Raw genomic sequence first — 24,170 nt, forward strand, 5'->3', positions numbered from 1 at the left:
GGTTTATCTTGGTGTCTTGTGACCCCCCAGCAGCTGGTGAGTTACTCACCCTCGCGAGGCTGGCAGGAGAGCAAACAGCGCTGATGCGTCCGATAAAACCCTGCGGACTCGGGGCACGGAGCTGTTGGCAGGAGAAGGGGAAGGCACAGCTGAGGAAAGTAGCCCAGGGGCTGGGTTTGGGTTAAAAGCAGCTGTTTTGGAAAGCAAACCCATGCTTGGGGCAGCCAGTGCTGCCCTCGTGTCCCTGTCCCCTCTGCTCACGGCCTTATCCAGAGGCACCTGCTTCCCAAACTGACGCAGCTTTCCAAAATCCCATCCTCTGCCCGGTGACCGAAAACCACTGATGGTAAATCCCAGGGACAGGGACAGTTGGCTCTTGGACCTGGACGAGCTCTTGTCTCCAGAGCTGGAACTGCAGAGCCTGAGGAGCCTCGGCTGGCAGTGTGGAACTGTGACCTGGTCCTGGCGTGGAAGCTCATTCCAACCCTCCAGGGCTTGAGGCCCCCTGTCCCCTCCTCCCTAAGTGCCTGCTGTGAGGAGAACTCCTCCTGCTCTGGAACCCTGACTGCAGAGAGGTCTGGAGCCAGAGCAGTGGGTGCCACCCAGAGGAACAGGAGGGTGTGGGCTGTTGAGGGGCGAGGAGGGAGATGGGCTGGAGATGAACCAGGTCTGGGGTGGGGGGACCTAACAGGGACCTTTCCATCCCAAGGAAGGAGATTATTGAGGAAGCAGCCAAGCTCTTCACCACAGAGAGTGGTGGGAGAGACAACAGCCTCAGCTGGAATGAGGGAGAGCCAGGAGGGACATCAGGAAATGCTTTTCACCATGAGGAGAAGCAGCAGGACCTGGTGCCAGTGGGGCTGTGCTGCCTCCATCTCTGGAGGACTCCAAGATCCAACGAGGAGGGCCCTGGTGGGTCCCCAGAGCTGACCATGCTCCACCCAGGCATTGGAGACAGACCACCTGTGGTCCCTTCCCACCTCAACCACCCCACGATCCTGCTCCGAGGAGGATCCTGGAACCACCTGAGCAACAGCACCAATTCTGCACTGCAAAGCCCCACCAGACCCCAGCACCTTCCCACTGCACCTCCTGCTCCTGGTGCAGCCAGAATCCCTGGATTTAATGGAGAAAACCACGGTCAGAGGATGTCAGCTGTAAAAACCTGCCCTGGGAGGTGCCTGCCAGCCTGGGAACACAGCCCAGGAACCCGGAGCATCCCTGACAAGCGCGGTGGGAGCTCAGGGGCAGCGCAGATAAGGCCCAACAAAGGCCCTGCTGTAACCTGCAGAACAAAGGCACTGCTTGAACTGGGGAACAAAGACACCTCTGACAAACTGACCTCCTGGGACAGCCCCAGTCAGGGACAGCTGCTCCACAGCTTACACCGAAAACATAAAAATAATTCATTTTCTACCCAAAAATGAGCCTCTCTGTCTGTACATTACCCCAGGTGAACGTCCTCGTGCACCTCTGAGCTCCACAACTTCCGTCCGCTTTGGAGTGAGATTTCATCCACCATCGAGTGACCCCACTCCTGGGAATGGTTTGATGAATAATTTGAATCATATATTTTACATTTTATATATCTATATCCATATACATGTATGCATAAACTAATTAATCATAAATAAATCTACGTTTAAACGCTCGCTTTTTCTGCGAGTAACTTTGTAGTAGCTTGTCATTACACATGCATTACTAATCATAATTATGATTGACTTACTCATAGCAATGTGTAATGAAGAAATCCATGGAAACAAAGAGGTGTTTCCTTGTGGTTTTGGGGCTCCTGTGACCACGCCATCCCCACCGTCCCACGCCCGTGGGTTGGGAGCCGCCCGTGCCCACAGCAGCTCGGAGCAGGGACACTCATCCAGGACCCACTCACCGAGGAAGACGTTATCAGATCCTCCCTAATTTGGCTGCTCTTGTGTTGACTTTGCCAAATAAAGCAAACATTTGGGCTCGCGGGAGCCCTTCCTGCCTGCTCTGTTTGTCGCTGCCGACGCCGCGGGGACGGCGGATGCGGCCCCGGTGAGGAGCTCCGGGAGGGACCCCGACCACCGAGGGGGTTCTGCCTATCCTCGGGGCTGCGTTCTGCTCCCACCCACCATGGAGACCCTCCTGGTCTTCCTCGCCCTCCTGGGGGCCACCAGCACCGAGCAGCTCTTTGAGGGGTGAGTCCTGCTGGGGCAGGGGGTGCTGGGATGGGGATCCAGCTGAGAGAGGCTCGTCCCCACCACGGTCCTTCAGGGCCGACCATCCCGAAGGAGGGAAATCCGACAGGGTTTTCTGCCAACGAGGAAAGATTTGGTTTCACCCCGGGTTTGGAGGGAGGTTTGGAGCATGCAGCAGGTAGAAATTGGGGAATGCTGAAGCCTGAGGGCATCGCTCCAAGTTTTGCCAGGATGTGGAATCCCAGAGGATATGGGGATGATGTGTATGGCTCCAAGATGATGGCTGTGGAGCAGCCAAGGATTGTCAGGAATAAAAACCAAGGATTGCTGGGAATAACAGCCAAGGATTGCTGGGAATAACCCAGGATTGCTGGGAATAACAGACAAGGATTGCTGGGAATAACCCAGGATTGCTGGGAATAACCAAAGATTTCTGGGAATAACCCAGGATTACTGGGAATAACCCAGGATTGCTGGGAATAACAGCCAAGGATTGCTGGGAATAACAGCCAAGGATTGCTGGGAATAACCAAAGATTTCTGGGAATAACCCAGGATTGCTGGGAATAACACGCCGTGGGAAAGAACAAGATGTGGCTGGAGAAGGGGCCCCGTGGAGGGAGGGCAGCACTTTTCCAGGATGAACATCCTGGTTGCAGCTCCTGCAGATAAGAACAGCACCAGTGCAGGAACGAGGCTGAGAGGGGGGCATGGAGCATGGTGGGAGGGTCAGGACAACCCAAAACTCCCAAAATTCCCAACCCATTTCCAGAAAGGTCTGAATGAATGGACTGGCAGTGAGAACTAACTTGTAGAGAAAGTGGGAATTCTGTGTTCAGACTAGGGAAAACTTATCCATAATAAAGCACCCCCAGGATGCTGGACATCCCACCAGCTGGACTGACCATGGAGCCAGAGCTGGTGCTCTCCTGACCCAGGGAACAGCTGGAGCTGTGCCAGGGGGGTTTAGGTTGGATATCAGGAAAGGTTCCTGATCCAGAGGATGCTGGCACTGTCCATGCTCCACAGGGAATGGTCACATTCCCAAGGCTGCCAGAGCTCCAGGAGTGTTTGGACAATGCTCTCAAGGAAAGGGTGGGATTGTTGGGGTGTCTGGGCAGAGCCTGGAGTTGGATTTGATCCTTGTGGGCCCCTTCCAGCTCAGGATATTCTGTGATGTGACTGACCCACCTTCCTTCCTGCCTTCCTTCCTCCTCGGACACGATGCTGTGGTTGAGGGATCCATCCAGGATCCCATCACTCTCCTCCAGGCTGGGGGTGCCAAGACTGTCCAGGGAATGTCAGGGCTGCTCCCTGATTTTGGAGAAATCACAAGGAGTTAATGCCTGCCTGTGTCCCCCAGGCCCAGAATGGAAATTGTTACCACCCTGGGGAGGTGTTAAACTGATAAATGGGAGTTATGAGGATGAAAGGTACAAAAGGGGAGAGGTGAAGGAATTTTGTGCCATTTGGGAGCAGCTTTAAGCACTGCCCAACAGGAGAGGTTGGAGGTAGAGAATTGATCCGAGATGAGAAAATCTCTCTCCCACAGAACATTTCCTCCTCTCCAGGGGCTGTGCCTGTCCTTGGGAAGCCCAGCCAGGCTGGACTGGGGCCTCTGCCAGGGAATGCATCCACAGATTTAGAACATATCCATGGGAGATATTCCCCAACATCTTAGGAACTGATCAAACAAGGCTGGAGATCACCTCAGGCTCCCAGCACTTGCTCTTTTCCCATCATGGCTGCTCTGAACCTGCAAGTTTTTCTCTCAACACCAAAAATTGATGCATTTTCCAACCCTCTGAGCTGGCGTGGACCCTCCCCAGCCTCCCCCCAGCCCAGAGTCCCCTCCCTGTGACCTCTCTGCCTCCCTGCAGGGACCAGGTCCTGCGTGTCACGGCCAGGAACGAGGAGCACATCGCCCTGCTCAGGGTGCTGGGCGAGCAGGAGGAGCTGCAGGTGAGCTCTGAGGGCTCCTGAGCACCCCCCCAGTCACAGACCCTGGTCAATCCAGGGCTCCCTCCTTCTTTTGCCATCCCATCCTTTCTCCTCCCATTTTGGAGTTGTGTAATTTAGAACCATCTAAATGTGAATTTAACCTAGGGCTCCTTGAGCTCAGAGCTCCTGTTTCATACGAACTGGGAACATCCCACAAATTCTTACTCAAGCAATTTGAGCTGAAACATTTCTGTAGGTCCCTATCCAGACCCAAAATTTGTCCAAAAACCTTTTTAGATCCTTCATGGAAACTGCTGTGAGACGCCTGGAGGTGCCGGGGAGCTCAGTGGATGAGCACCAGCACAGGATGGGGCCGAGTTCTCCCTTCCAGTTCAACTTCTTCTTCTTCCCAGGTGGACTTTTGGCGTCACCCCAACAGCCTTGGCCACCCCGTGGACCTGCGGGTGCCCTTCCCCAGCCTCCTGGAAGTCAAAAAATTCCTGGATTCCCATAATTTTTCCTACGGCATCATGATTGAGAACGTGCAGGTAATGGCTGTGACAGAAGCAGGATGAGCTCCCCCTGAGAGAAAGTCCAAAAAGTTGGAAATCAAGAAGAAAAATCCAACCCCCCTCCTTCTTTTTGATCTTGGGGATTTTTTGCCTCCTAACCAGGAATTATTGGATGAAGAAAAGGAAAGCATGAGGAGGTCTAGGAGGGTAAAGAGAAGCTCCAGGATGTTTGATTTCGCCTCCTACCACACGATAGACGAGGTACCTTTCCCTGCAGAGCATTGGCTGTGTCCTGCTGGGGTCACATCCATGTGGTGAAGGTCATGGTGAGTTCTTGGTGATAGGTGAGACCTCCCTGGGACATTTCTCCTCCTCGGTGGAGCTTTTAGCTGAGATGGGAGACTGGGAAACCCTCCACATCCAGCGTGGCCACTCTTGGAATCTCCCACCCTGTGGAAGACATTTTCAGCTTCACTTTGGGGTGCTTGGAGCCCAGTTTGGGGCTGGTGGGGGCTGTGGTGGTGTTGGGGGGGTCTCAGAGCTTTTCCCCTCACCATTCATTCTACTTTTCCAAAAATGTTGTGATGTGCCTTTCCCTGCCCCAACCACATCGTGTGGGAAGCACTTCTCCAGGGAGCACGAGGTCTTCTCCAGGGGAGTTCCAGGTCCCCAGGGAAGCTCTGCTTGCTGGATAACCTCAAGAGCAAAAGGTGAGAACCAGGAGGAGCCTCATGACCCAGCAGCTCCTCCTTGCAGATCTATGAGTGGATGGACGTCCTGGTGGAGGATCATCCCAGCCTGGTCAGCAAGATCCAGATCGGGCAGAGCTACGAGCAGCGGCCCCTGCACGTGCTGAAGGTGGGTCCCGGGGCAGCCTGGCCCTAAAAATGCCCCTCGGGATGAGAAGCTGTGCCAAGGGAGCTCAGGGTGGACACCAGCAGGAATTTCCCCATGGAGAGCGGGTCAGGCCTTGGCCTAGGGAGCTTTGGAGCTCCCATCCCTGGAGGTGTCTGAGGAACTCCTGCAGGTGGCACTCAGGGCTCTGGGCTGGGGACAAGGTGGGGACAGGGCACAGGGTGGATTCCATGATCCTGGAGGGTTTTTCCAATCTCAGTGATCCTGTGGTTCCACACAGTTCAGCACCGGGGGATCAAACCGTCCGGCCATCTGGCTGGACACCGGCATCCACGCGCGGGAATGGATCACCCAAGCCACCGGGGTCTGGACAGCCAACAAGGTGACCTTGGGATCACCTGGGATGTGGGACCCCAATTCTTACCCTGCATCCGTCCCACCCCTCGTCTCCCAGGGGCACCGGGGCAGCTCCTGCTCCTCTCCATGCACAGATCGCCAAGGATTATGGGCAGGACCCCACTGTCACGGCCATCCTGGACAGCATGGACATCTTCCTGGAGATTGTCACCAACCCCGACGGCTTTGCCTTCACCCACAGCTCCGTGAGTGTGGGGACACCACAGGGGGATCTTGTCCCAGCGCCTTCCCCAACCACGGCTGTCTGTGGTTTTTGAGTGGGGAGGGATGTTCCTCCCATGTGGGACGGCGAGTGGAGATCCCTGCAGATGCTTGGGCAGGGATTGGGATTCATGTCCCTGTTCCAGTCTCCTCTCCGTGTGCTCCTAGAACCGCCTGTGGCGCAAGACCAGGTCCATCAATGCTGGATCCCGCTGTGTCGGAGTGGATCCCAACCGAAATTGGGATGCTGGGTTTGGAGGTGAGACCTCGGCCACCAGGTCCCCACGCCGGGCATTGTTTGTGCCTCAAAACATCAAAACTTTCTGCTAGAGTGGAGAAACGCAGGGATGGAAACCCTTCCTGAGGGATTCTCTCCGGGTCTCCTCCTCCCCCTGCTCCAGGTGCTGGCTCCAGCAGCAATCCCTGCTCTGAGACCTATCACGGCCCTCACGCCCACTCCGAGAGGGAAGTGAGAGCCATCGTGGATTTCATCCGCGCCCACGGGAACGTCAAATCCGTCATCTCCATCCACAGCTACTCCCAGATGCTGCTCTTCCCCTACGGATACAGGAGGGCGCCCACACCTGACCATCAGGAAATGGTGAGATGGCCCCAAAACGTGGGGCTGTGACCACCTGGCAAAGTCAGGCAGAGCATCCCAGGAGTTTCCCTGCTCCTCTGGTTACGTGCAACCTGAATACTGAACCCCTGCACCTGGGTCCTGGAGGAGGGTGGTTGTGAGATGGACCTCCAACCTCAAAAATTAGGGGTTTTTGGGAAAACCTACAGCAGAAGGGATGGGGAATGATGGGCTCTAGATGCCCCTGCCCCATGATCCACCAGATCCCACCGCTTTTGGTGGTTCCTTTGCAGAATGAACTGGCCAAGAAGGCTGTGAGCGACTTGGCCGCCGTGTTCGGGACAAAATACACCTACGGCAGCATCGCCAACACCATCTGTGAGTGTCCCTCCCTCATCCCGCAGCAAATCCCTCGGGAATGGGCTCCCATCCGCCTCCTCTCCCTGCAGACATGGCCGGAGGCACCACCATCGACTGGGCCTATGACAACGGGGTGAAATATTCCTTCACCTTGGAGCTGAGGGACTCAGGGCGCTACGGATTCCTCCTGCCCAGCTCCCAGATCGTCCCCACTGCCACCGAGACGTGGCCGGCGCTCCTGGACATCATGGTCCACGTCCTGGAGCATCCCTACTGACCCCAGCACCTCTCACAGCATTCCCTGCTCTCAATAAATCCTCGTGGAGATTCAGTGGTTTCAGGCACCCTCATTTTTTTCATGCTAAACTCCAAAAAAAGGGTGGAAAAGGACTCCCAGTCCTGCAGGTGTTGATTTTCCCCTTGTGACTTTGGCTCAAAGTCCCCATCCTTTGGAGCCAACAGCCAGCATGGGAGGAGATGGGGTTTTTTTGGGTAAGCAACCCCAAATTTGTGGGGTTTTGAGCAGCTTTGCTTCATCGTCCCTTCCCAGGGGGCTACAAGGAGGGACAAGGGGTACCCTCAGGGTATTTGCTGTTTATTTTTGGCTACTGGGATAACTGTCACCTGCTCTGACCTCTGTCCTGGCCCAAGCTTTAAACCACTTTCCTCAGCCAAATTTTAAACCAGTTTCCCCACCGCTGTGGTTGAGGGATCCAGCTCACCAAGCCCCAAGCGAAAATCTGCATTTTGTGCGTTCTCACCCCAAATTGATCCTGTCCCTCCCCTCAGCCAGCGCTGGAGGCTGCGGGATTTTGGCACCTCCCGGTCTCACCTTGCTGGCAGCTGACTCAGCAGGGCCCCAGCCGGTTCCTGGGACAGGTTTGGACTGGGAGTGCCTGGATGGGGACAGCAGGGCCTGACCTTGGCTGGTGGCAGCCAGAACCTTCCCAGGGCCCTGGGAAAAGGGACAGCTGGAGGGGCCGGGCTGGGGCCACCATCCCATGGGATTTAAGAGGCCCCAGGGCACTGTTGGGATGTGAGACCCACTCTCCCTGCTGACCATGAGGCTCCCCGTGCTCCTGGCTGCCCTGGTGGCAGTGGCCACCTGCACCGAGACCTTCTTTGGGTAGGGGGTCCAGGATGGGGATGGTGGCACCATGCTGGTGGGGCAGAAGGAGCTGGTTCAGCCCTGAGGGAGCACAGGGAAAAGGCTCAGGGAAATCCCCGGAACAGGGGGGGATGGATGGGTGGGGTTAGGTCGGACTAATGGGGCCGGAGCTTGTCCCACAGCCCCCAGCACCCCCTGACCCCACAGGCACCAGGTGCTGCGCGTCGTTCCCCAGAGCAATGAGGAGCTGCAGAAGGTGCAGGAGCTGCAGGAGCTGGAGCATCTGCAGGTACTGGGTGTGGAGGTGGATTCTGGGGACACCCCCCAGCCAATGGCCCTCGTGTTACACCCCCCAAGCACAGCAAGGACGGGGTTGGATGTGGGATTATGGGAACCGAGCGGTGAGAAGCAAGAGAGGCTGGTGCTGGGGGTGCATCCTGAGACAGGATCTCACCCCTTATCTCCATTTTTCCCCATCCAGCTGGATTTCTGGCTGGCTCCCCGCGGGCTCGGACTTCCCGTGGACATCCGCGTGCCCTTCCGCAGCCTGCAGGCGGTCAAAGCCCACCTGGAGGCCAGTGGGGTCTCCTATTCCATCATGATCGAGGATGTGCAGGTCAGCGGTGCCGCAGGGGAGGTGAGGGAGAGGTGGGATCCCATCGGTGGGAATGGGGCTCATCCCACCCCGTGTCCCACAGGCCCTGCTGGATGAAGAGCAGACGGAGATGCTCCGCAGCAGCCGCCAGCGGTCGCTCGACACCAACACCTTCAACTACGAGGCCTACCACACCATAGATGAGGTGGGAAAGCACAAGATTTGGGGCATTTTGGGGGAAGAAGTTTGCTCTTGGGCAGGGGGTGAGCTGGGAGTGACCCCCACCTCTCTCGTTCCCAGATCTACAATTTCATGGACATGCTGGTGGCCGAGAACCCCAACCTGGTGACCAAGCTGGAGATCGGCCGCTCGACCGAGAACCGTCCCCTCTACGTGCTCAAGGTGAGGATTTGGGGATCGTGATCCAGAGGGGAAAGTGGTGACAGGGACAAAGCCAACCCCTCCTCTCTGCCCTCCCAGTTCAGCACAGGGGGCACGAACCGCCCGGCCATCTGGATCGACACCGGGATCCACTCCCGCGAGTGGGTGACACAGGCCAGCGGCATCTGGTTTGCCAAGAAGGTACTGACACATCCCCAAAGGGCCACCCGGTCCTCAGGAGCTGTGGGATCCAGGTGGGTGATCCCACAGGGAGAACAGGGAGCTCTGAACCTCCATCCTCTCTAGATTGTCCAGGATCATGCGAATAATGAAGGTGTGGCCTCCATCCTGGAGACAATGGACATCTTCCTGGAGATTGTCACCAACCCAGACGGCTTTGCCTACACCCACAGCAAGGTACGGCCCCGGATCTCCTCTCCCTGGTTCCTACCGCAGCTCTGGATGGGGCTGGGGAGCAGGATTTGAGGGGTTGCATATCCCTGAGAGGGCAAAGCCTCCTCACCACATTTCCATGGGATGGGAAGGGGACCACCACGGGCTGTGGAGCTCCAGCCCTGGGCAGCAGCTGAGGTGGCTCTGCCCTTCCAGAACCGCTTGTGGCGCAAGACCAGGTCCAAGCACCCGGGTGCCATCTGTGTCGGAGTGGACCCCAACCGCAACTGGGATGCAGGCTTTGGAGGTCAGAGCTGTCCCCGTGCCCCTGTGGAGCGTTTCCACTCTCCAGATGGAGGCTCCAAAGCTGTTTCTGGCTCAAAGATCCATTGATGTCCCCTGGGGAAGAGGTGGGATTTGCTCTCCATGGCAGAGCCAAGGGTTTGGGCTCCACCAGGGCTTTGATGTCCCCCAGTGACAAATGAAAGTCACCATACAAATGTCTAGGAGGAGCCCCAAGAGCATCCCTTGATCACCATCAAGGAGCTGAGGGGTGGGAAAACCTCTTGGGCTTGGAAGTTCTCAAACTCCCACTGTGTTCTCACCATTCTCCTCCGCAGATGCCGGAGCCAGCGGAAACTCCTGCACGGAGACGTACCACGGACCCTACCCCAACTCGGAGCCCGAGGTGAAATCCATTGTGGACTTTGTGAAGAGCCATGGCAACATCAAGGCTTTCATCTCCATCCACAGCTATTCCCAGCTCCTGCTCTATCCCTACGGCTACACCGAGACCCCGGCGCCAGACGACCAGGAACTGGTGAGGCCACGTGCTTCGAGGGGCTGGGATGGGGTGGAGCTCTTCTGCTGCTCCAAGGAGGAGCCACCTCCGTCCTGCATCCCTTGGGAAGCTGGGAGGAGCTTTGTTGCACCCAGAAAAAAGCTGTGTCCCATAGGTTCTTCTTTTCTTTGGTTCATCTTTCCCCTTTCCCTGTATTCCCAGCACGAGCTTTCTGCCAAGGCTGTGGCAGCTCTGTCCTCCCTGTACGGCACCAAGTACAAGTACGGCAGCATCATCACCACCATCTGTAAGTGCTGGGACAGCCCCAAAACCCCCGAATCCCAAAGCCATCCCTCACACCGGCCAAATATCCCATGAGATTCCTCTACGAAGCAATGGAGGCTCTGAGTCCTCCCCATTTTTAACTCCCTCAGACAGAGCGAGCGGCTCGACCGTCGACTGGACCTACAACCAGGGGATTAAATATTCCTTCACCTTCGAGCTGCGGGACACGGGGCGTTATGGATTCCTGCTGCCCGCCAAACAGATCGTTCCCACCGCCGAGGAGACCTGGCTGGCACTGAAGGTCATCATGGAGCACGCCCGGGACAACATGTACTGAGCTGGGATCAGAGCTGGAGCAGCTGGAGAGAGGGAAGAAGGCAATGAATAAATAAATAAATGGGAAGAAGGATGAGAAAAGCTTGTGGTTGTTTTCCCGTTTTCCCAAATTGGGTGGAAAAGCCTTTTTGGAGTTGGAGTTGGTTCCAGCACAAACAGGGTGTGCTGGGTCAGTGGCCTGGAAAAGGAATTGATTGAAAGGGCATGAAAAGAGCAGGAACAAAAAGGAAGGAAGGTGGTGGTTTTCCCTTTGATCTGGCAGAGGATGGAAAGGGAATGGGGCTCTGGACATGAGGTCAGCAGGATTTATTGGGGCTCCAGGAGAGCTGCAGAGGGACTGGGGACAAGGCCTGCAGGGACAGCACACAGGGAATGGCTGCCAGTGCCAGAGGGCAGCCATGGATGGGATCTTGGCCAGGAGGAATTCCTGCCTGGGCTGGAATTGCCAGAGCAGCTGGGGCTGCCCCTGCATCCCTGCAGTGCCCCAGGCCAGGCTGGGCACTGGGGCTGGAGCAGCCTGGGACACTGGCAGGTGTCCAGGAGCTGCAACTGGATGGGCTTTAAGGTCCCTTTCCCAGCCAAACCTTTCTGACTGTGTGACCCCCCCCTCACCTGCTGCAATCCCTAGGGAATGGGGAGCTGAGCCCCTGCTCACTCCCAGCTTTTCCAGGCTCTCTACAGCTCTCAAAGCTGCAAATAAATCACCCAAACAGATGCTGTAATTTACATTTTATTAAATTAAACCTCTCAGCCTCTACGGAGTTTGACTCTGCTCCAAACAACACCAAGAGTCCAAATCCACACAAATCCATCGAGATGGTGGGAAAGAACATCCAGTCCTTGCTTTGATTCCTTGGATTTGGGGGATCACAAACAACTCAAGCCAGTTTTAGCCAACAGTTTCACCAGGAGGTTTTCATGCAGCACGGAGCAGCCAGGGATTCTGGATCTGTCTCCCACAGCTGGATAGCAAAATCAGGATTTTAGCCAATGCAGCGACACTGCCAAGAGCTCATGGAGCTGGAAAAATCTACTCCCACAGCAGCAGGGCCTTGTCAGACTGAACCTGCCAGTCCTGCAATCAGCACTGTCTGGTTTCACACTCACAGTCACAATAAAAGATAAATGTGCTCAGGGATGTCGAGTCCTAATCTCCCAAACAGGAAATTATGTGCCATTTCCCCTACTTTTTGTCCTTTCACCAGAATTATCCCAAAACCACCAGTGAGTTTGGGATGTGTTGAAGATTGTCTGCTTCAAAAAGGGGGGGAAAACCACTGAATCCAAAAATACACACAAACCCCACAAGACCACGATAACCAAAGCAGGACCAGGCTCAGCAATGCCAGATGGAAGAACTGGAGAGCAGAATCCTTCCAAAATCACTTCCAAAGTGTCCCATAGGCAGCTCAGGAAAATCAGAGGATTCCCAGGTTATCCAGAAGCACCAATTCGAGGCAAACTGTGCTACTCACTGTCCAGGAAACCTTCACCCTGTTCAGTTCCAGATTCCAGAGCCCTGGTGAGGCAGCAGCAGCAAATTTTCCTTCAGCCACCCTAAACCTTAAAGAAACTCCTAAAAAAACACTGGCAAAGGAGTCATTGGGAAAAAAAAAACCACCTTCCAGTTATTCTCCTGCAGCTCACCTTGAGAAAGACACAACTATTCACAAAGTGTCCACGAGCAAGCACGACTGTCACAGCACCAGCTGGGCAATAAAAAACATCTTTATTACAAATACTTCTGTTCATTATCATAATTTATTAAAAAAACACCCAAAAACCAACGCTTCCAGGATCTTCTCTCACTTTTGGCAAGTTGCTGAATGCCTTTATCTCTGCTAAAACCACCAAAGTTGGTGCTCACAGATGATTTGTGGCCTGTTCACCCTCACGGCTCCAGGCATGGCCCGGAAATGTTACGGACACAAATTCCTTCAGCTGGACTGAAAACTTTGTGGAACAGTTTCTACTGGTGCCAGCCTTTACTAGCAGTTTTCTCCCTCCCCTACAAAACCAGTTCTATCACCTCTGTCCTGCCCTGCACCCCAAGAGATGCCATTCCTGCTTCTAGGAAACATTCCAGCTGCCCAGCCTTACCCGAGCTGCCACTTCTCACCATGGCTGCTTTTCCCTGCCCATTCCTAAAACCACAAACGGGCTGCACTGCTCAGGATTCCCAAAACCTGGATACCCCTTTATTTCCAGGGCCTGTTCTGGATGCTGGTCCTGCTGTGGGAGCGGCTGCTCAGGGATCCCAGCGTGCGAGCAGGGCTGTGGAGGCTGGGGTTGCTCCTGACGGATGAGAGCTTGGAATCGTGGCCTGAAACACCCCGGGAAAGGCGGCCTGTGGGAAAAACAACCCCAGATCACAAACTGGCTGTCCACAAGTTGTGGCTGCCCCGTCCCTGGATGTGTCCAGCCAGGTTGGATGGGCTTGGAGCAACCTGGGACAGGGGAAGGTGTCCCTGCCCATGGTGGGATGGATGGGGTTTAAGGTCCCTTCCCACCCAAGCGTTCCGTGATGGGGTTGAAGCACATTTTGGTGATGCCTTAGAATTTTAGCTTTTACATTTTTCAAATCCTGTCCTGCTTTAGTGTCACAGCACATGTCACAGCTGAGACAGCCACCATACCTGGAGTGTCACCAAACAAGATCAGAAAGCTTCAACTCACACAGAAGAACATCATGCCACCTCAGAAGGCTGCCAGCATCTGATCTTGTCCTTCAGACCAGGCTTTTATCCCCTCGTGTTCATGCCCTGCCCCGTGTGCCCTCTGCTCCCTGTGTGGTTGCTCAGCACACCTGGGCACCCCATGGCTCATGGCTGGCAGTGCTGCTCACCTGTATCCACTGAGGATGAGGCTGGGGCAGCCCCACTCCCAATCACCACAAACTGTGTGCCTGCACCTTCCCACCCAACCATTCCAGGTAGGTTGAAGCACGTTCTGGTGATGCCTTAGAATTTTAGTTCTTGTATTTTTCAAATCCTGCACTGCATTAGTGCATGACTAAACTTCACAAAAAAGGTTAATTAACTTCATCTGCCCTTAATGTACCTGAAGGTCTTTCATTAAATACATCCCTTTTTATTCTTTAAACTTTGCCTCAATGCCCTATGAAGGCTGAGCTAGAACAGAGATTAGATGGAGCTGAAGAATAAACTGGGGATTTATTGAAAGGATCTCCTCCATGGATCCACCTTGGGCAGCACAAGAGCCCAGCCAGGGCTGCAGCCAAGAGGAACCCAAATGGTCCCAAAATGCACGAGCGCTCCCGGGGTCTCTCCCTTGGCTCAGCTCTGCTCCATTTGCACCTTGCAGGTCATTGTCCCGTTCCAGCTTTAGCCCAGGCACTCCCACCCTGCTTGTTTGTCTCTCTGCAGCCCACACTGTTTGTGCTCCTGGCCTGAGCTTTGGCTCATTTGTCCTTGGTCCCAGCTGGAGCAGGAATTGTTTTGTCTCCCTGCTCTGTGCAGAGAGCTCACCATCCCATAATATGAAGCCCAGAGCCACACACTGAAGCAGCACAGAATGTGAAACATAGAAAAGCCAAACCTGAGGCATCAGCCTGGCCCTGTGTTTCGAGGCAAGCCCGAAAAGGCAGCCCTGGACTCTTACTGGCAGCATCTGAAGGAATCTGCTCCTCAGCCAGGTAATGCCTCAGCTTCTGCAGATCATCGGCAGAAAACCTCCACTTGTTCTCTGCAGGCGTGGGTGGCACCCTGGGGGTCGCTCTCCTCCGGGCAGTTCCCGTGGGAGCTGCCACCTGGCAGGACACGGGCAGTGTGCCGGTGATCAAGCCCTCTGGGATCTTCTGGGCGAGGACCTTGAGGCCTGCAGGGACACAGAGCAGCTGTTATCCCAGCTGGATGGGTCAGGAGGGAGCAGTCACGAGGGACTGATGCAGCTGGAGGTCCAAAGTTTGGATGGAGAAACGTGGGTGGCCCAAGGGGGAATTCTGCCCCTGTGCCCTGCTCAGGTGAGACCCCACGCGGAGTCCAACCCTGGGGACAATGGCGGGAGGATGTGGAGCAGCTGGACAGAGTCCAGAGGAGGGCCTGGAGCTGCTCCCAGAGCTGGGAATGTTCTCCTGGAGAAGGGAAGGCTCCAGGGAGAGCTCCGAGCCCCTGGCAGGGCCTGCAGGGGCTCCAGGGTCGCTGCAGAGGGACTGGGGACAAGGCCTGCAGGGACAGCACCCAGGGAATGGCTGCCAGTGCCAGAGGGCAGCCATGGATGGGATCTTGGCAATGAGGAATTCCTGGCTGGCTGGAATTGCCAGAGCAGCTGGGGCTGCCCCTGCATCCCTGGCAGTGCCCCAGGCCAGGCTGGACACTGGGGCTGGAGCAGCCTGGGACACTGGCAGGTGGCCCTGCCCATAGGGACAGGACTGGATGATCCTTCAGTTTCCTCCCAACTCAAACCGTCCTGTGATTCCCAAGCCAGATCTTTCCCATCTCCAGCTCCCACAGGTTGCTCCCCACTCTCCCTTTCCCCAGGAGGTCTGGGGGAGCTCTCCCAGCCCCACCTACCTCCAGACAACATGAAGAGGTTCTCGAAGCCCCTCTCACACATGGTGGTGGCCGCCTGGCTCGCCAAGCGCTCGTCGTTGTCGTACACGATGATGATTTTGCCATGGGCGTTTTTCTGCCATGGGAATTGTTAAGGAGTCACTGTTGAACTCAAGGGATACTGAAATATTTTAAGAAAAAGAGACAAGTGGGATGTGGAGGGAAAGACTCCAAACTTGGCTTCCAAGCAGGAATGTTCTCCCTGCAGAATTCTCAGTGGCTGAGGCTTGCCAGACACAGCTAATTCCCACTGGATCCAGCATGGCTTGAAGACTGGGAATGGCAACAGCCCCTTTGTTTACAACCTCCCCTCAGAATCAACAGCCTGGGAATGATCAGCCTAATCCCACTGAATAATCCTCTGTCTGTCCCCAATCCCATCAAGGTGCTGACAGGAAGCCAAAGGATTTGATGGATGCATCCCTGGAGCAGCAGCAGGAGAGCAGCGCCCAAGTCTGGCTTGGCCTTCCAGCAGCCAAAATCCTGGGAGATGCCAAATCCAGGCAGCTCCCACTGGAGTCAAGAGCAATCTTGAGGAAGCAGAATCCAGCATCTGATGGGGGCAGTGGAGCTGCACCTCCTGTCCCACGTTTTTTGAGATCCCTAATTTCTAGGTTGGAAGAGACCTTTAAGATCATCGAGTCCAACCCATGTTCAAACACCTCAACGAGATCATGGCACCCAGTGCCACATCCAGGCTTTTTTTAAACACATCCAGGGATGGTGACTCCCCGGGCAGATGATTCCAGTGTTTGACCACTCTTTCTGTGAAAAACTTCCTCCTCAATTCCAGCCTGGGTCTCCCTTGGCACAGCTGGAGACCGCGTCCTCTCGTTCTGTCTGTGGTTGCCCGGAGAAAGAGAGCGACCCCAGCTGAGCACAGCCCCCCTTCAGGAGCTGCAGAGAGTGACAAGGTCACCCCTGAGTCTCCTTTTCTCCAGGCTGAGCACCCCCAGCTCCCTCAGCCGTTCCTCACACGGCTCGTGTTCCCAGCCCCTCTCCAGCCTCGCTGCTCTCCTGTGGACACGCTCGAGCCTCTCCACGTCCCTGCTGAACTGAGGGGCCAGAGCTGGGCACAGCACTCGAGGTGTGGCCTCACCAGCGCCGAGTACAGGGATTGATTTTGGGAGCCCCCACCAACATCACCCCATGTTCCCACGTAAAGGATACATATTCCAGAATATTATTTGTGTAGGGATTCATGGTTCTAGACAACGTTGCAATGGGGTAGGAATAGGCTGCAGAAGGGAGGAAAACAAAAAGAGGGAAAATCATCCAGAGGCTGAACACCAACAGCCTGGGATACAACAGCCCTGAGAACACGCCGAGTATGGGATCCGCATCAGCTCAGGCCCCTCATCCCCTCCCAGCAGTGAGGGATGTGCTGGATAAACACTGGGAACACCCAGAGATGTCCCAGCTGGGGGACAAACTCCAGCAGGGATGTGGCCCAGGGGCCCGTGGGACGTGGCTGCTCACCTCCCACGATGTGGCACTGCTCGTAGGCGTCGCGGTCGCGCACGTCCAGCAGCAGGAACGGGCAGTCGGGATAAGGCCTCTCCTTGGCCTGGCTGTCCTCCTTCTTCGGAGAATCCTTCTCCACGTCCAGCTCCCCGACCCCACTGATCACACTGCAAAGGGAACGGCAGCTTGAGGAGCGCTTTTGTGTCTCTCCACCACCTCCAAGGCTGGGGAAGAGCTGGGATAAAGCTTCCTCTTCCAGCACCATCTTGTGATCATGGTGGGGTCGGAATGATTCTCAGTCCCAGAATGGTGGGGGAGGGAAGGGACCTTAAGGATCTCATTCCACCCCAGGGACACCTCCCACTGTCCCAGAGTGCTCCAAGCCCTGATCAGCCCAGCCTTGGACACTTCCAGGGATCCAGGGGCAGCTCCAGCTTCACTGGAATTCTATTCCAGCCCCTGCCCACTCTCCCAGACAGGAATCCCTTCCCAATATCCCTGTGTCAGTCACTCTGAAGCCATTCCCTGTGTCCTGTCCCTCCATATCCATACAAAACTATCACCAACAGCAACACACGTGACTGAGATGACCAGAGCACTGTGTCATCCCCAGAATTCTGGAACGTGGGGGCCTGGGTGGAATCCCACAAACACATCTCCTCGTCAGACCACCATCAGGTGACAACAACGTTGGGATGCTGTTTAATCCAAACGCATTCCAACAGGAAATCCTACCAACCCCCTCCCTCTCACCTACAAACCCAGGCTCTAACATCAAATACAGGATAAAACCCCTTGGCAGCAATTTAACAGCAGCAGCTGGGCTCAAACGATCACCAGCTAGGACAGGAAGAAGATGGTGTTGATGTGAGGCACCTCTGCAGCGTGGAGCGAAGGGATTCCCCGGCTCCCGAGTTGTTCAGGAACAGGACAGGGCTGGGTGTCCCCTCAGGGCTCCCTTTCCCGTTTGTCCCCGAGCCATCGTCACCTGCAGCACCAGCATCTGGGGAGAGAAGAGGGCACGAGGAGCTAAGGAGCTGCACGAGGTAAACAAGCAGGTTTTAAGGGCAGTTTCTATTCCTGGAAAGAAAAGTGTGACAGCTTTATCTTCATCCTCTTAAGCAGGAGAATTTACCCAGAGCCTCCTTATTTAAAATAATAAAGAGCCAACAGATTTTTTTAGGGCTTGAGCTCTCATTTGAAGGAGTCCATAAAACAGAATTTTTGATGTGGGTTATGTTACTGCCAGCACCAGGCCTTTCCTACTTGCAAATCCTTCTTTTTTTTAGGAGTGTTTCTGTTCCCAGGCCACAGGTGAAGTTTTATTTTTCCATTTTTCCTCCTGATTAAGCTCTGCCACAGTGCCAGCTCTGCCACTTCAGCCCCAGCTCTCCCCCTTTGTCCCCGCTGTCAGTGCTGTCACCTTGCAGCTTGTGCAGCTCCTCGTTTGTCACTTCTAGGGTTTCATTGGACAGAGAGGCGACCTGGAGAACCTGCAGGGCACAAAAACAAGCAGACACTGATCCCCACACCCACGGCAGGGAAACACAGCAGGGAGCAGCTCAGGGAAAACAATTCTGAGTCTGCAGGATCCCACTCCTCACATCTCAGAGTTAAACCTCCCCTTTCCTTCTCTCCTGGGAAGATAATTTGGTTTTTTTTCCTAATTTGAAGCAGTTTTCTGGAACCAGTACTCCCCAGCTCTTTATTTCCTGATCAATTTTTCATTTTTTTAATATGATGATTCACTGCTTTTAATAAAATAATGCACAGAAAGCTTTGAAGTCCCAGCTGCCCACCTTCTGCAGTTAAACCCGGGCTCAGGGAGGGCTGCAGACACTAAACTCAGGTTTAGCTGCTGTTTTACACAGCCTTTTTCTTTTGCAAGATGCTTGAAGATCCTTTTAAGTTAATGGACAAATCAAATAAGGAATTAATTTCAAAGATGGAGTCCCCACAAACTTTACTTTGTAATTAAAGGCATTTAGCCACCGTGGAAATGAATTATTTGTTTTTATTAAAGGCAGGAAGAAGCCAAGACAGAATAATTACAACTAAAGCTAAATAATTACAGAGGAATTTTTATTCCAAGGAAAAATGCTGCTCCTAAAAGATTTTGGAGGCCAGAGAGGGATCTGTACATACCAACTGAGCAAAAGTTGTCACCTTCAGCCTTTTAAACAGCTCATCCTTTTTATACCTGTAATCTACAAAAACAAAACAAAGGTAAATTTCCAGCCCATTCCCAGTTTTTTTAGACACCAGGTCACGGCTTAATCCCAGCTTTGTTCTGAGACTCTTCTGCAGCCAGGCAGGAATTCAGGGCAGGTTTGTGCTGCAGCATGAGAGCAGCAATCCTGGAGACTTTGTGAAATGCCAGTTATAAAGAAAGGGTTTAATTAATACCAGTTATAAAGAGCGGGTTTAATTAATCGCAGACATAAAGAGAGATTTTAATTAATACCAGCTATAAAGAGAGCTATTGTGCAGATATGATGAAGAGGAAGAGGCAGATTTAGTTGTTTTAGACTGAAATATGAATTTATGTTTCCCATGGTGCTGGGGCAGGAGGCAGTTCAGGAATTCCCCCTTTCCCTGCTGCTCTTTAGAGCCCACTGGAGTCACAAAGCTCCTGAAACCAAAAGATTCCTTTACCTTAATCTTTAATTTGTGTAAATTACAGCAGCATCAGAGCATGGGGCACCGTGTCTTTGCAAATACCAACCTAAACACGCAGGTTTTATCTTAACAATGCAAAAAAATCCAAGATTTGGTACTTTATCTGGCAATTAAATTCTGATTTCCTCCATTTGCTGACACGGATCTCTCCAGGAACGGATAACTGACACAAGAAACTGGACTAATTGAGTCTTAATGGGTAATTAATACAAGAAACTGGCCTAATTGAATCTTAATCCTGAAGACACAGCTTAGGGAGGAAGAAAACTGAGCAGGGCTGCTGGCAAAGACCCAGAGCAGAGATTCCCAGAGCCAAGGTGGGAGCCTGATCCCATCCAGATCCTGCAGAGGAAGGGAAAAACCTCCTGGAGCGAAACCAAAGGTGGAGGAGGAGGAAAGAGAAGCCAGGGTGGGGATCAGTAGGAACATCTTGATAAGGAATAACCCGTCCTGGGAAGCAATGGCAGCTTTGTCCCTCGGGAAAGGCAGGGCAGGGAAGGAGCTGCTCCCTCTCCAGCTGCTCGGCTCCTAGGGATAACAATGGAGCTCAGGATCTTTGGCAAATCCACTCAGGTCCACGATCCTAAATCCTCTAAAACCATCTGCCGAAAGCTCCATCGGCTCAGGGGAGATGAGAAGGGGGAAGGGCTCCCCTGCACATTCCTGCAGCCACCACAGCAGAAAATTCCTGTGGGATTTGCTAGTGGAAATTCTCCAGTTGGGTTTGGAGAGCCACGGGAATGCTGGAGGCTGAGATCCTTTCCCAACACTGAATTTGGAATTCCCAAATTCAACACCCTACCCCAAAATCATTTGGATTTTTGCAAAAACAGCTGAGTTGTGTTTAGAACGCTGGAGGCTGAGATCCTTTCCCAACACTGAATTCAGAGCTCCCAAATTCAACACTCTACCCAAAATAATTTTGATTTTTGCAAAAACAACTGAGTTGTGTTCAGAGTTATGTTTAGGATGCTGGAGGCTGAGATCCTTTCCCAACACTGAATTCAGAGTTCCCAAATTCAACACCCTACCCCAAATCATTTGGATTTTTTGCAAAAACAGCTGAGTTGTGTTCAGAGTTATGTTTAGGGTGCTGGAGGCTGAGATCCTTTCCCAACACTGAATTCAGAGCTCCCAAATTCAACACCCTACCCCAAATCATTTGGATTTTTGCAAAACAAGCACCTCTCTGCTCCTCCTAAGCTGTCCTAGGAAAAAAGGAGCCCTTCCAAAATATCCCCAGCACATCCAAACCACGGGGCTGAAGCACAGGAGGTGCAGGAAGTGGACTGGAGGATGAGGAGGTGCAGAAACTGAATTTCAGGATGTCAATTAGCTGGGAAATGACCCTCGTGGTTCTTGCAAAACCACCTGGTTTCAAACCTCAACTGGGGTTGTTAAATCTTCCTGGAAGTCCAAAAACCCCCGGCAACAATTATCTCCTGTAATGATTTCTCCTTTCACCTGCTCAAGGATTAAAACTGCCCAGCAAAGGCCAAAAGAGAGCCTATGTGTCAGGGCAAATAAACTTCATTTCGAAGGACAATTAAAGCAGCAGAGCTTGGGAAGTGCTGGATGGATACAAACGAGGCAGAACCACTGCAGCTCCCGGATGGCTCCTTCCCACCTTAAACGAGGACTTTTCACCCCAAAAAAAGCCTCTCTGCCTTTGCCTCCGCCCAAAACGCCTTCCCAGAGAGCTCGGAGTGCTGCTCCCAGCTCCAAAAGCACCCCCACGTACCCGGTCCGGTCCTGGCGGATCCGTTGGAATTTTCTGCCATGGTTCCGCTGGGAACGATTCTGTTTTCCGAGGACGGGCTCCTCGGGGCTTGGGAGAGGAGGGAAACGAGCAGAGAGGAGGAAGAGACCCGTGCGTGTCCTCGGGGGTGGATGGTGGTGGGTGCAGCTCTTTAATTTTTGATGGCGCGGATTGAAATCTCTCAGGTTACATAAGGGACAGAGAGGTGCCTGTGCCGGGGATTTAAATCTGCATCCAAAGGGTGTCATCTATCCCTGAGAAACCAAGGGGGAGAACTTCCTCCGCTCCCCGCGAACACAACGCGGCCATTCAGCCCGCAGAGCATGAGAAAGCTCCTCGCTGGCCCCCCCCAAAAAAAAAAAGAGAGGAGGGGATAAAAGAACCGCATGGAACAGATCGGCGGTGAGATTGGGAAGCCAGGGAAAAACAAGATTTTCAACAGAAATAAAAAGCAAGGCGGTGTCCAGCACTGAGATCTCAGTCAACAGAGCATTCTGCAGAGCTCGAGGTCATTCCTCTTTTGATTTTTTCCCCCCCCCCAAAGACCTGCAGTGTTTGGGAAAAAACCAACCCAACCCAACAAACAGAGCGCAAACAAAAGCCTGCTTTGGCACGGATAAATTCCCGTGAGCTCCCTCAGAAAGCGGGGCTGAGAACTGAACCTGGACGTTTCAAATCCCAATTGATGGAGCTTTCGGCTCAGTTCAGGGTTTTGTTCACCTCCACAAATGCAGCTTTGAGGTTGAAGAGCTTTCCTGGCTCTTTATGTGAGAATAATCTGGGAATAAAGTCATAAATTGCTGGTTTTATTGGGAAGAATTCTTTGGAACGCCTGGGTTTTGGTGGGAAAGTAGAGAAATAAAAATAATTTAGGCCTTCATTAGTCTGAACAACCTAAAGCCTTCAAAATACCCACATTTAGTGCTGGTGAAATCAATGGAAACACAAGGAATGAGCTTGGTTTTTTCCTGTCTTGGAGCATTTTGATAGGAATTTAAGTGACATAAAGGTAAAAGAGCTCGAGTTGTGACCTAAAAGTGAAATAAAAGTCCCAGAAATGATCCATAAATCTTCCCAGATCAGTCTAGCCTGGGTTTCTTAGCTCAGAGAGCTTCCAATAACAAAATCCAACAGCACAGAAGGATCTGGAAGATTCCTGCTTGGATTTTTAAATTAAATCTGTGGAGATTTCCAAGGAAAACCTCCTGGAATTCATCTCCTGCTCTTTGAGTTTTGAACCAACCCATTTTTAACCCATCCCGCTCCTCCCCAGGTACTCACTTCTTTTGATCTCTTCCAATTTTTCCATGTATTTCGACAAACTATTTCCTGTAACAACAGCAAAATATCAATTTAGTACAATGACTTATTTATTAGAGGTATTCTTCAGGCCCATTGAGGCTTCAATTTCAATTGCTTTGAAGGAAACAGCTCCGGTTTGTTGTAGATCCTCCTTCCCAGTGGCAATAAAAGGTACAAAAACGCCACAATTTTCCTCTTTTCTCTCAAGGAAAACAGAATTAAACAGAAAAATCTGAGGATTTGCTGTTCCTTTCCCAACATTTTGGTGAGGATGCTACAAGATAATGCTACTGGATAAAATTCAGCTGCTTTAACAACAAAAAAAAAACCCTCAAAGACACCCCAAATAATGATCTTGGCTCACACCCTTGATAAGACACAGGAAAAGTCCATGGACAGAAATTCCAGGACCAATAATTTCTATAGGAACCACCACAACAGAGCCTGAGGCAGTTAAAACCCTCAAATTGTTCTATAAAAAAGGAAAAAAAAAAAAAGAACAAGTTTTAAGACAATAAAGGCTTCAAACATGTGGTCATCTACACACAGAGCATTTAATCTCGATTTTCAGGGGGGTGCACGGTGGTGTGTGAAGATAAATACAGATAAAAATATATAAATACACCTAAGTCTGTATAATTCGTGCTTGTTTTAATTTCAGCTTTGAAGGAAAATTGTGAATAGGAGATTTGTCTAATTTTTATAATGGTAAATAGGAAATTCCTATAATTTTTATAACAGTTGGTGAGACAAACCATAATTACAATAAGGATTCTGCAGGGTTGGGGTGAATTAGCTCCGGGCACAGGTAATTAAGACATTAATTATATTTTTCTGTCATCCTACACCAATTTTGGGTGGTTTTACCCCACAGCAATTTCACTTACCAGTATCCAGACGAGTTTTTATATGTTGATACTTGGGATTCGAGGGGATGCGCCGGCTTAGAAGCTGTTTCAAAACGGAAAAGACGAGAAGCCAAAATTAAAAAAATAAAATTATTTTTTTAAAAAAACCCAGAAAAAGGAGCGATTTGAAGGGGTTTACGAGACAGAAAAACGAGGGAGGAATTCCTGAATGCCCATCTGGGTGAAAACCCCGCAGATTTAAAGGCTCGAAAGGAGAATTTCTGCCGTTTTCTGCCAGCGCGGAGCTCTCCCGGCTCCGGGGGCTGCCCGAGCCATCCCCCCGGCCCTGCCCCGTGTTTCCCCTCGCCGCCCGGAAGGTGTTGAGAAGGGAAGGCCCCTCACTGCACCTGGGGGTCGCCGAACCCGCCCCGAGCCGACATCTCCCCTCACGGCCGCTCGCCCGCTCCGCCCGTCCCTCACGCGCGGCCGCGCTCCCGCCTCCCGCCCACCCCCCAACTACGCCCGCCGCCATTGGCCGCCCGCCGCGCCCGCAGCCAATCAGAGGCCGCGCGGCGGGGAGCGCGCGCGTCGCCCGGCAACGGGAGGGACGCGGCGGGCGGGGA

At 53.0% G+C, this 24,170-nt stretch overlaps 3 protein-coding genes across 4 annotated transcripts; 2 read left to right on the forward strand and 1 right to left on the reverse strand.

Moving 5' to 3' along the window:
• The first annotated feature begins 1,798 nt into the window (after window positions 1-1,798).
• On the forward strand, window positions 1,799-8,089 carry LOC119708563 (carboxypeptidase A1-like). The gene is made up of 11 exons (XM_038155091.1): window positions 1,799-2,180; window positions 4,060-4,141; window positions 4,534-4,668; window positions 4,795-4,893; window positions 5,389-5,490; window positions 5,768-5,869; window positions 5,979-6,089; window positions 6,274-6,364; window positions 6,507-6,706; window positions 6,979-7,063; window positions 7,135-8,089. The coding sequence occupies exons 1-11, from the start codon at window positions 2,116-2,118 to the stop codon at window positions 7,320-7,322; spliced, it is 1,260 nt and encodes a 419-aa protein (XP_038011019.1). The 5' UTR covers window positions 1,799-2,115; the 3' UTR covers window positions 7,323-8,089.
• A 17-nt stretch (window positions 8,090-8,106) lies between these two features.
• Window positions 8,107-11,005, forward strand: LOC119708562 (carboxypeptidase A1-like). Its single transcript, XM_038155090.1, has 11 exons — window positions 8,107-8,171; window positions 8,361-8,442; window positions 8,635-8,769; window positions 8,852-8,953; window positions 9,049-9,150; window positions 9,229-9,330; window positions 9,436-9,546; window positions 9,739-9,829; window positions 10,143-10,342; window positions 10,526-10,610; window positions 10,738-11,005. Exons 1-11 carry the CDS (start codon window positions 8,107-8,109, stop codon window positions 10,923-10,925), a joined length of 1,263 nt encoding a protein of 420 aa, XP_038011018.1. The 3' UTR covers window positions 10,926-11,005.
• A 633-nt stretch (window positions 11,006-11,638) lies between these two features.
• CEP41 (centrosomal protein 41) lies at window positions 11,639-24,049 on the reverse strand. Of its 2 annotated transcripts, XM_038155433.1 has the most exons (11): window positions 23,955-24,049; window positions 23,587-23,650; window positions 22,679-22,726; window positions 19,105-19,166; window positions 18,383-18,452; window positions 17,836-17,962; window positions 16,975-17,126; window positions 16,666-16,733; window positions 15,457-15,571; window positions 14,546-14,761; window positions 11,639-13,271 (listed from the first exon to the last, which is right to left on the reverse strand). In XM_038155433.1, the coding sequence occupies exons 1-11, from the start codon at window positions 23,985-23,987 to the stop codon at window positions 13,123-13,125; spliced, it is 1,104 nt and encodes a 367-aa protein (XP_038011361.1). In that variant the 5' UTR covers window positions 23,988-24,049; the 3' UTR covers window positions 11,639-13,122. The 2 variants fall into 2 exon arrangements, with proteins under 2 accessions (XP_038011361.1, XP_038011362.1); XM_038155434.1 differs by lacking the exons at window positions 23,587-23,650; window positions 23,955-24,049 and adding an exon at window positions 21,380-22,175 and having other exon boundaries at window positions 22,679-22,710.
• Window positions 24,050-24,170: the final 121 nt, after the last annotated feature.

This window comes from Motacilla alba, chromosome 1A (assembly GCF_015832195.1).
Source record: "Motacilla alba alba isolate MOTALB_02 chromosome 1A, Motacilla_alba_V1.0_pri, whole genome shotgun sequence".
Taxonomy (NCBI): Eukaryota; Metazoa; Chordata; class Aves; order Passeriformes; family Motacillidae; genus Motacilla; species Motacilla alba.